This window comes from Borostomias antarcticus (genome assembly GCF_949987555.1).
Source record: "Borostomias antarcticus genome assembly, chromosome: 9".
Lineage (NCBI taxonomy): Eukaryota > Metazoa > Chordata > Actinopteri > Stomiiformes > Stomiidae > Borostomias > Borostomias antarcticus.
The window spans coordinates 17,721,807-17,733,815 of record NC_140242.1 but is presented as its reverse complement, the minus strand read 5'-3'; the positions used below and the strand labels follow the sequence as shown (position 1 = coordinate 17,733,815).

Below are 12,009 nucleotides of genomic sequence, written 5' to 3'. Positions count from 1 at the left end.
AGACTCATACATTCCTCGTTGCCTGTTTTTGTATTTTGCATCTAAGGGCAGTAACACTGGCGCGTTGGTATAGAGTAGCTACAGTTTTACCTGTGTTGTTTGTCAGGAGGTAGGTTAGGAGGAAGCATCTGTGCGTTTGACTCATTAGACAAGTGTAATTTCAACTCCTCTCTGTTTTCACAAAGCTGTGCCTTCCTACCACAAAAGAGACGGCGTGCCAGTGTGACAATATGCAGACCAGAGAACGGTACTATTTGACAGGTTCTTCCCTCCACACCCCCTCCCCATGCAATTGGGTGTGGCTTCGGTGCCTTCAGCAGACACGCCCCCACAGTCTCAGACCAGAGAATGCTGCTGATTTTTAACCGATTTTGAAGCCTTATTTTATATACTTAGCGACATTTTTAATCACTCAGATTTGGCTGGGTGGTTAATGACATGTTTTCCTGTGTTGTGTGAAGCTCATAACAAAAATTTGAACTGGGTTAACCTGGACTTTAAGTTTGATGTGTTGCCTCATTTTGCCTGTACGGCATTGCTGCATCGCCTGCACAACGGACGGCCATCATCTATGGCGTTTCCTTGTTTATATGGTTTAAAACCAAAATACTTCCATATTAAACTTTTAGAGTTATATTTCTTCAATAATGTTACATTTGATGGTACGGATTGGAGCTAGAGAACGCTTCTGACATTACGATAGGTTACTGAGAACAAAACTGGCTCGCGCCCAGGCATACAGATAACGTCAATAGCCTATGTATTGTGACTGCGGAGTTGCATGTATGCGCGAGCCAACACATTGGGAGCTGCACAACGGTGTCGCGAGCCAGTCTTCTCATTAGCAGAAACCAGTGAATTTGGGAACAGAGGTAACATTGTCCCCCTGCCGTGTTCAACGGTAGTACCGTATTCCACGGTAGTACCGTTGTATAGAGCTTATAGTATAGTTGGCACCGTGACGTTTTGGCACCGTGGTAGACCGTTGGTACCGGTATATCGTGCAACACTATTATCTTCCACACTCTCTTCACAGAAAACGTTATCTGCCAGTGTGTCTGAAAGAGTGTGTGTGAGTGAGTGAGTGTGTGTGTGTGTGTGTGTGTGTGTGCATCTTCCACACTCTCTCTTCACAGAAAACGAAACCGACAGAACGTCTGGTCCAGAGGGAGGAGCTAGCAGAAGGCATTGTCATGACAACTAGGGACCCCGCCTCACGGTTGTCACAGTTGTCTCTGACTCACTCTCACTCTCTCTCACTCTCACTCTCTCTCTTTCTCTATCACACACACATAGTTACATGGCTAATGGATATTAAATGACTGGTTGGTGCTTGGAGTGTTCTGAACATCAGACTGGAGCAAAGCACTCATCTTGCATTCTTCAGAGATGACTGGTACAGCGAACGTGATGCTATTACATAAAAGCAGAGTGTGTTCAATCAGTCTATCCTGTGTGCGTGTGTGTGCGCGTGTGACTCACTGTGTCTGCAATTCCTCAGTCCAACATTTAAGAGGAGTAGGCCTACACGATGAGCTGTTCTCCTTGGAGAATTCACATACTCCACTAGTTAGAGGAATGAATCTCACTACTGGAGGAATCTGTCACAGTGCTGCCAAATATCTGTTGTGTGTGTGTGTGTGTGTGTGTGTGTGTGTGTGTGTGTGTGTGTGTGTGTGTGTGTGAGAGAGTGTGTGTGTGTGTGTGTGTGTGTGTGTGTGTGTGTGTGTGTGTGTGTGTGTGTCTGTGTGTGTGTATGCGTATGCGTGTGTGTATATATGAGTGTGTGTGTGTGTGTGTGTGTGTGTTAGGGCATTAACAGAAAAGTCGACTTGTTAATGTCAGCGTGGAGATTTAACTGACAGGGAGAGACTATGCTGGCTAGCCATATCGGAGCTAACAAGACAACTAGCATCTTAAATTACCTTCTGATGATGACAGCGGGGACGTTCCTCACGAGTGTTTGCTTAGTTAGCTACGTTCGCAATACCACAGGTGGACAAGTAGCGACGATTGTCTGCTCAGTTCGCAAATTCATATTGCACATGTGAAAGCGACAGCGACGTTCGTCAGGTTTGTCTTCTCAGTTAGTAAATCCACAGGGGCCATAATTACTCCTCCTTACGTGAGCTAACGTGAACTACGCGAATGCCGTGACCAATGCACACATTGCTGACTTACTTCAGGGGGGTATTCCACAAAGCTGGTTAACTAAGTAAGCCTGACTTCTGCACAAAGTAAAACCTGGAAAGCTATTTTTTTCATGTTCCAGATTTGAAGAGTTTCCAGGTTTTACTCATTGCAAAAGTCAGGCTTTCTCAGTTAGCCAGCTTTGTGGAATACCCCCCAGGCCATTATGTTATGGTGTTGTATTGTTGTTGTTGCTGTATCTATGTAGGCTAAGCTATTCCTCCACTGTGTAAGTGTGATGACGTCATCGCACGACTTGTCAACTCGACTTCGACTTTATTGATAGATAAGTCGACCTGAAAAAATCTGAAGTCGTTAATGCCCTAGTGTGTGTGTGTGTGAGAGAGAGCCTACCTGAGCGTTCTCTCCACCTCTCGGCCCTCATGCTTGTCTGCACGGTTCAGCAGTCTGAGGATGCTCTTCTCAAACGACTCGGTGCTCTGGTCTTTAGGAAGCTACACCGCAATCAATCAACCAACCAACCAACCAATCAATCAATCAATCAATCAATCAATCAAACAGTCAATCAATCAATACTACCTCACGCTACATATAGATTGATAAATGGGCATATAAACTCACTCTATATCCACACGTCACACTGGAGAACAAAGGTGTCACACAGGTGTTCACTCAACATTTTAGACATTGGCTAATCAGGAAGCCTGGGTTAGACCAATCAGGAGTTAGGCGCTGGCTTAGATCAATCAGGGGGGCTGGGTTAAACCAATCAGGAGAACTGGGGTTGACCAATCAGGGGGGTTGATTTAGGGTGTATTCACACAGACACTAGTTAGTGCGAACCAAACGAGCTTTGCGCCCAAGAGCGCTTCGTCTAGGCCTGTGTGAACACAGCAATCGCACTCAGGTGCGCACCAAAACAGCCGCACCGAGACCCTCCAGAAGGGGTGGTCTCGTAGCGGCTTCAACCGAATTCTTGTGCGCACCAGTTATGGTGTGAAAGCGCGCGACCTCGGACCAACGCAACTACCATATAAACCATTATAAATTTGTTCTTCCCGGGGGTTTTTCATGACGCTCTTGCACCCGCCCCCAGAAAGATATTGACCAATGACAGCACTGAGCCATTTCATGTGACCTTTGGTGTTGCATTTGGACCAGAGTAAAGAAAGTGCTGTGTGAAAGCGAACCGCAGTAGCTGAGAAATGAAAACAATGTATCACTTTCGCTTTTGGTGCGCATCAATGGTGCGCACTAACTGTGAATACGCCCTTAGACTGGGTCTATAATGGACACAAATGAATTGACACTGGCTGTGTTCCAAATCACGTACTCCCATACTATATAGTATGCCAAAAAATGTATGTAGTATGTCCCAATACATAATATGCCACATGCAGTATGGCAAAAATACCAGGATGCCCTCCTATATCTGGTCGTATTTTGCAGTATGCAAGCCAGCACACTTTTCTGGCTATTCTGACCCACAATCCTGTGCTCAGCGGAAATTATGTCACATGTGCGAGTCTCGCCGGAGGCATTTTGATGAATCCCAGCTGTGGACGGACGTCGCTTCATGGACAGTGACAGAAGTGGTCAAATTTCAAGGCGCAATGACAAGGTAGGATGTCGCAATTGGATGCATACTCCACGCGTACTTTCTAGGGGCAGCTGTTGTACATATTGGTAGTAAAAAGTAGAAGTGGAATTCAGAACCCAGCCAATGTGAGAGATGACATGGTTGCCATGATGATACCTTCAATAGGAAGTTCTCGAGCTCCAGGTGGGTCTTGGTCACCTTGCTGGAGGAGGAGTCTGACCACATCACCTACGAGACAGGATGAGATGTTAACCCTTAGACACGATGGCCCAGACAGAGACTACAACACACAGAGAGCAGGTCAGACTACTGCACACAACACAGAGAACAGGTCAGACTACTGCACACCACACAGAGAACAGGTCAGACTACTGCACACCACACAGAGAACAGGTCAGACTACTGCACACCACACAGATGGACAGAGAACAGATCTCTCAGATCCAACGCTCAGCTACACTCTACACAGCCCTGCCCTCTCCGTCTGCAGGCTAAGACAGCCCTCAACCACAGAGGGTACTAGGGCCACATTTAACATATTAAACATGAAGCAACACCATAATAAATAAACATGAAGCAACAAGACAACAAATAAATAACACCAGCAGGACGCAGCGTCTTGACGCTAGGACGTGGCTTTCCTCTGCTCTGTTGTGAAAGCCATGTTTGGCTAGTCTGATCAGAACCTTCATACTAGAGACCAGGCCTGACACTGCTGTTCTTGGTCTGGGTTCAAGGGTGCATCTCAATACTCTCTCCTCCTTTCCACTCGTCATTGAGAGAAGGAGATTGCGAGAAAAGGTGATAGGAGGAGAGTAGACTCGGAGGAGAGGGGCCAGTGTGAGAGAAATTGAGAATCTCACACTTGTGATCTTTATTTAAGCAGGCAGGGTGACGGAGGCCATGTTGTGTTCAATGACAGCATCAATAGGAGTGAATCACCATGCTAGTCTGGCTACTGAACACAGTCCAGCTAGTGCCTCTCAACCGTCCCGAACACAGTCCAGCTAGCGCCTCTCAACCCTCCCGAACACAGTCCAGCTAGCGCCTCTCAACCCTCCCGAACACAGTCCAGCTAGCATCTCTGAAACCTACTGAACATGGCATGAACTCACGGCCATAGTTTCCTATAAAAATACTCCCAAAATAGGGTTGATCATGCACTGCAAGCAACACACACATACAAACACAAAAACACACACACGTGTGTGTGTGTGACTGCTGGTGGGCAGCTAACACTGTAGGCCACACACTCAGAGGAAGGGAGAGAGAGAACACAAATAAACAGAGGAAGAAAGACAGGGAGGGAGGAGGAGGGAGAACCAGGGAAAGAGGCAGAGAGAGAGGAGGAGGTGGGAGAGAGAGAAGGGAGAGAGGGAGGGAGAATCAGTGAAAGAGGCAGAGAGAGAGAGGAGGATGAGGGGGAGAGGGAGGGAGAGAGCAGGGACAGAGAGGAGGGAGACCTCTGGACAGGAAGTCACACAGGAAGTGGATCTCACACAGGAGGAGCGAGTGATCATTAAACTTTTCAAGCAACTACCCCTAACAACTACCCCAGAAACAACTACCCCTAACAACTACCCCAGTAACAACTACCCCCAACAACTACCCCAGTAACAACCACCCCTAACAACCCCAGTAACAACAACTACCCCAGTAACAACTACCCCCAACAGCCACCCCAGTAACAACTACTCCTAACAACTACCCCAGTAACAACAACCCCTAACAACTACCCCAGTAACAACCACCCCTAACAACAAACCCAGTAACAACTACCCCCAACAGCCACCCCAGTAACAACTACAACTAACAACTACCCCAGTAACAACCACCCCTAACAACAACCCCAGTACCAACTACCTCTAACAACTACCCCAGTAACAACGACCTCTAACAACTAACTAACTAACTAACTAACTAGTTTGTGTGTGTGTTGGTTGTGGGGGTTTGGGGTTGGTGTGTGTGTTGGTTGTGGGGGGGTTGGGGTTGATGTGTGTTGGTTGTGGGTGGGCTAGGGGGGCTTCCCTGTGGGTCCTGTAATGTGCTGGAGTCCAGGATTTCAGGAGCATGGGGGGAGGGAGGGGCAGAAACAAGCACCTCTTTCATGGCCTGAATGATTAAATCATTAGGTTAAAGACTGTACAGAGAGAGAGAGGGAGAGAGAGAGAGAGAGAGAGAAGAAAAGAGAGAAAGATAAGAGGAAAAGAGAGAGAAAGAGAGCACTAGGAGATGCTCTAGGAGTGTGACGGCCAGGAAGCCCCAGAGCCAGAACAGCTCAGCTCTAACCCTACAGCTGTGTGAGTGAGTGAGTGAGAGAGAGAGAGAGAGAGAGAGAGAGAGAGAGAGAGAGCGTGTGTGAGTGTGTATGTGCAAGAGATTATCACACAAGATAGCTTCCTGTGCATGAGTCACCAGCCAATGACCTCCTCCTAGTGTCTCTCATGGCTAGCTAGTCAGAGAGTCTTCCAGCGTCTCTCATAGCTAGCTAGTCAGAGGGAGTCAGTCCTGATCTCATGTCCATGTAGCGACGCACTCTTCCTGTTTGTCCTGCTCATTCCACACATGCTTGTTTGATTGGACGATTCGTCTCGGATCACCGGCCATCTACCCCAGTTTAGAGAGGGAGGCTACAAACGTCCTATGTAGAAATTAGGCATGTCTGAAAATATTTCAAGAGGCTGTGTAAGAATGTAGAGTTTACATTTTCTGCTGTGGCACCTCCCCCTTTCTTTCCTCCATGTCTCCTCTCTCCCTGCCCCCCACCCCAACTTCCTGGAACAGTGAACTCTAGTCTGTTGTGTTCGGGCCCATGATCCTCTGCTCTCTGCCAAATATCCACATCAGCCCAAAGGAAACGCTCGCAGGAAACTGACCCAACAGAGACAGTCTGAGCTCTGTGAGCTTAAGTCTCTTACAGCAAAACTGCCTTAACTGGGCTCCACTTGTTGACCGAAGCGTCCAAATTCAGACACCCGACCAGAGGCTGGAAGAAGCCCAGACACCGGGCCAGATGCTGGAAGAAGCCCAGACACCGGGCCAGAGGCTGGAAGAAGCGTACCTCAAAGTTGTATTCCCTGTCGAACCTGGTCCTGGAGACGCTCTTCAGGATGATCCTCTCTATGTGCACTGCTGGAGACACAGACAGCAGACAACCAGTACATATTACATACTACCAGTCCATATTAAATACCAGTACATATTACATGGCACCATACAACCAGTACATATTACAAACAACCAGTACATACATGCTACATAGAATAATCCAAAAACAAAATAATGACACTTCATAATAGAAAATGTATTGAGTCACTTGGTTTTAACAGTAGCATATGTGAATCTGAATCTATTAGTATTGTATTGATCCCCAGGGGGAACCTTTAATCTAGTAGTATTTTATTGATCCTCGGGGGGGACGTTTACTTCTACCTCATTACTTACTACTAAAAGAGATATGCAACACATTACGTGTTTTTCTACTTGATCAAGGTCATATAGACTCATCCAAACACTTCCCAAGTCTGTTCACTTGAGAAAGGAGGCTGTAAGCAACAAAACATACAGCAATCAATTAACATTGACAGTTAAAACTGATGCACTTGGATTAACAGCTGTAGTTACAACTGATGCACAAAAGCCAAATGGATTGACAGCTACATAACGCTAAGACTATTCACTGGTGGACACGAAGCACTGGAGTTATTTGGACTCCTTGGAGGATTGTTTACATGACTCTGTAAACGGTATGCTAGTGCATTAGAACTAACATTGCTAACCAGGGAAAATGTTAACATGGTATGGGAAAATGGTGATTAAAAGAATATATTTTTGTTGATGTTTTTTTGTTTTTGAAATCTGTGCATTCATAATGGTAACAGGTAGAAAGGTAATTCTAGTGTGAGTGTGTGTTGGTCTCACCCTCTCTCTGGGCCCTCCTGCTGGGCGGGGTCTGGTTGGAGTGTCGGCCGAGGCCCTGGCCCCGCCCTCCCAGGCTGCCCTCCACCACTCCTGGGGACAGGTACTCCGACTGCTGGCTCTTCTGGAGCTGCCGGGACATTCAGAACAAACATAGCTCATTAGTGCAGGCCCTAGTCAGCCTTCAACCAGATACACAACAATAATACAGTAGAATAGACAGACAGACAACCAAACAAGGAGACAGACAGGCAGACATACAGGCAGACAAAGAGGCAGACTGACTGACAGACAGACACACAAGCAGACAGACAGACAGACAGGCAGACAGAAAACAAACAAGTAGACAGGCAGACATACAGGCAGACAGACTGACTAATGGACTGACAGACACAGACAGACAGACAGACAGACAGACAGACAGACAGGTACAGGCGTTCAGCAGCACAGCTACACCCACACATCAAGGCCTCATCCTCCCTGCCTCCTACACAAGAGAACACTGCCAACCCAGATGAGCCACAGTATCTGTCAGGTGTGGGTACTGTGTGTATGTGTGTGTACACTGTGTCAGGTGAGTGTGTGTGGGTGTATTGTGTTAGGTGTGTGTGTGTGGGGGTGTATTGTGTTAGGTGGGTGTGTGTAGTGTGTGTGTGTCAGGGTGCATTCACACGGCAGGTTTTGACAAAGTGTTTTCGCGTTTCTCTTCATTGTTATCTATGGAGCAGTGCGCTCGGAGCCTATCGGCGCGCTGCTCTGCTGAAGCAAAGTGTCTGGCGTTTTATTAGCGCAGAAAAGTTGAAAATAGTATAACTTTTCCACGGAGCGTGGAGGAAGCAACCTATGATTGTTGTGTTCTGTCGCTTGACAACGAATAGCGTCGGCCAGGGACAATGCGGTGCGCCTCACGTTTTTAGCAACTTGCAAAATCTGCCGTGTGAACGCAGCCTCAGGTGTGTGTAGTGTGTTTGGATGTGTGTGTCTGTATGTGTGTATGTGTGAGTGTGTCTGCTGTGTACCCTGCCGTTAACTAGGATCTACTATACCTGGTGCTGGGCGCTGCTTCATCCTTCATACAGAGATCAGCTCTGAGGGAGACCCTCTCTGTCTGTCTCTCACTCAGTCTCACACACACACACACACGCATGCACACACACGCACGCGCACACACGCGTGCACATACGCTCTCACACACACATGGACACACACTCTCACGCTCACACATGTGCTCACACATGCGCACACACATGCGCACACACATGCACACACACATGCACACACACGCACGCACGCACGCACGCACGCACGCACGTCTCTGGTCTCAGTCAGGGTCTCAGTCAGAGCAGAGTAGAACAGAGCAAAGCAGAAAAGAACAGAGCAGAACAGAATAGAACAGAGCAGAGCAGAGCAGAGCAGAGCAGAGCAGAGCTGAACAGAGCAGAGCAGAGCAGAGCTGAACAGAGCAGAGCAGAGCAGAGCAGAGCAGAGCAGAGCAGAGCAGAGCAGAACAGAACAGAACAGAGATTAACAGAGCAGAGATTAACAGAGCAGAGTTGAACAGAGCAGAGCTGAACAGAGCTGAACAGAACAGAGCTGAGCAGAGCAGAGCAGAGCAGAACAGAACAGAACAGAACAGAACAGAACAGAACAGAACAGGGCCGCGTTTCCCAGTTACGATGTACCATGGCGATCTACAACGCTTCTTAAGGTATACCTTAGCGAAGGGGCTGCTTTTCCTCTGAGTGTTTCCCAGACTATCCCTTAGTGGGCGTCTTAAGATACATCATAAGGTACATCGTTAGTGGAGCTGTCCCTTGTTGATGACGTTGTCAAGCGTTCTCATAATCATTTTGATTTTACCCCAATCTAATAATAACAAAAAGAAAGCTATGCCTACTAGGTTTGGGTATCGAGTCGAATTTCAAAAATCAATTCGATTCCGATTCACCAGGTTCAGAATTGATTATCACGATTCGATTCAATATCGATTCGGTTAGTGTTACTAAAATCTTTTTTTTTTTAGCTGTAACCTTAATTACATGACTGCCAAGTTATGCAACACATTAATACTAGGGCTGGGTATCGATACTGATTTCCAAAAATTAATGAATGAATGAATCATTGAATGAATGAATTAACTATTCATTCCTTCATTTATTCATTCATTCATTAAATAAAAGATCGATTTTGGGATTCAGAATCGATTTTTTAATCCCAGCCCTAATGCCTACTATAGCTCCTCTGCTAATCTATTTAAGAGTCAAAGCGAGACCTCATGATAGTTCCATTTCCATACATTATAGTCTACAAAATATAAATAAAGAGCATTTATTGGGACATGAGCCTAGTCTGGGACTTTTTGAAAGCCCAGGAAAAAATTATAATGATGATAGTGAATGATGATGATGATAGCTAAATGGGTGGCTGATTTTGTTCAGCCGGTGTTCTGAAAAGTTGTCATATAGCCTACCTCCTCAGGATGACCTACCACCCATTATGTTATGTTCAATTCATGGGTAGCGCATCCTGTCAGGTAGGAAATGTTGATAGGAAGCATTTCAAAATTTCCTACATGACAGGATACGCTACCCATGAATTAAACACAATATTGTTGTAAAGCAGCCATGATGTATACATGAAGCACGAGTTTGCTGTGACACACTTAATAGAAGGGGACCTTAATTAATGACCTGTGTCTACCCTACTATGGGTCTAGAAGGCCCAGAAAAGCTATGCCATAAGAAAATATTGTTGTTGTTCACAGATTGGATTATATAAGCTTTGGATAGTCCCTATATTTTATTTTGCTCAATACAATTTTAAAATACAACATTCCCGTAATGTGTTATATAGGCTACAAAAACATTGTTTTCATCATTAAAAATCATCGAAGTCGATCGACACGGTCACAGCTCTTCTCTGTCCTGGCCCCGCAGTGGTGGAATGAACTGCTCACTGATGTCAGGACAGCAGAGTCACTGCCCATCTTTCGTCGCAGGTTCAAGAAGTACTACAACAATCCTCCCTCCTAAGCACTTATTGTATTTTATTGTATTGTATTGCACTGTATTTTAGATTGCTATTCTTGCACTTTGCCTTCAGCACTAGATTATGCTCTTAGTTACTTGTTTTAGAGGGAAGATGCACTTATAAGTGTTGGCAAGTAGTAGTACATTGGCTTTTCCTACGTTAAATGCAATTTTTGTTAGTCGCTTTGGATAAAAGCGTCTGCTAAATGACTGTAATGTAATGTAATTTAAATACATTTTCATGAAGTTTATTGTACACTAATGATGTAATTCGTGCAGGTAGGGTAGATAGATGTGCGCTATATTGCAAGTCTCCTTTTTAAAAGTATAATTTTGCTCTAATCAGACTAAAACTTTAACAGGATGAACGGAGCGCATCGCTAAAGGACAGCTTACGATGGGTTCAGACTGCCCTTAAGAAAGTATCCCGTGGGTAAGGTACACCTTGGCTAAGGAGGCTCTGGGAAACAGCGCTTCAGCTCAAGGAAGAGCTTACGATGTACCTTCAGAAGGTTAATCTTAAACTCGATTTACGATGTACCTTGGGAAGAGCTGTTAGCCAAGGTATACCTTAGCCTAAGAAGGCTCTGGGAAACGATGCGCCACCTAGAGGGAGAGTTAACGACGTATCTTACCATGAATGTAGCGCTACGATGGCTCTGGGAAACGCGGCCCAGAGCAGAACAGACTAGAACAGAACGTTGCAGAGCAGTATAGGGCAGGACAAGGCTAAGACACACACACACACACACACCGAGGACAACAATACTAAACAATTCACTAGCTAATGCCGGCTATACACTAGACGACTTTCAAAGTTGTAACATCGCTGAACCTCTCACATTAAATGTGGGTTGGTGACGACACGCACCCCTGAGTTTGCAACGACTGGAGGATTTTGTCTCCGATCGCAAAAACTGGACGGTGTCAGCTAAATCGGGGCTAAAATCGTCTAACTCTACATGGGAATGCAGCAGCGCTGACCGACTGTTACAAGGCTGGTCCCAGGTCAGTTGTGCCATTCTCCTCCAAGTGCTGATGGTCAGGGTTGGGGGGATGTTAACTGATACTGGATCTGTTGATAATTTCCCCTCACAGCTGCACCAACACATTGAAGGTCAGTATGATTCATGTACTTTAGGTTATTAAACGGAACTAAGGAACAAGGACATTCAATGGTGGAGGAGGTCATGCTGTTCAGCTGCTCTGCCAGGAACAGGAACCCACGGGCCTAGCAGTGACCACACTGACCTCCATCCCTCCCTCCATCCCTCCCTCCATCCCCCGCTTTCTCTCTCCATCCCTCTCTCT

The 12,009-nt window shown here is 46.2% G+C and overlaps 1 protein-coding gene across 1 annotated transcript in view; it reads right to left on the bottom strand.

Moving 5' to 3' along the window:
* LOC311312856 (zinc finger CCHC domain-containing protein 2-like) overlaps window positions 1-12,009 on the bottom strand; it is a gene marked incomplete at both ends in the record, with an annotated part of 80,806 nt that overhangs the window by 43,864 nt on the left and 24,933 nt on the right. Inside the window, 4 exons of the mRNA XM_084442863.1 lie at window positions 2,545-2,645; window positions 3,908-3,979; window positions 6,813-6,883; window positions 7,673-7,799. Coding sequence (XP_084298989.1) covers window positions 2,545-2,645; window positions 3,908-3,979; window positions 6,813-6,883; window positions 7,673-7,799 — 371 coding nt within the window. The remainder of the gene's footprint in view (window positions 1-2,544; window positions 2,646-3,907; window positions 3,980-6,812; window positions 6,884-7,672; window positions 7,800-12,009) is intronic.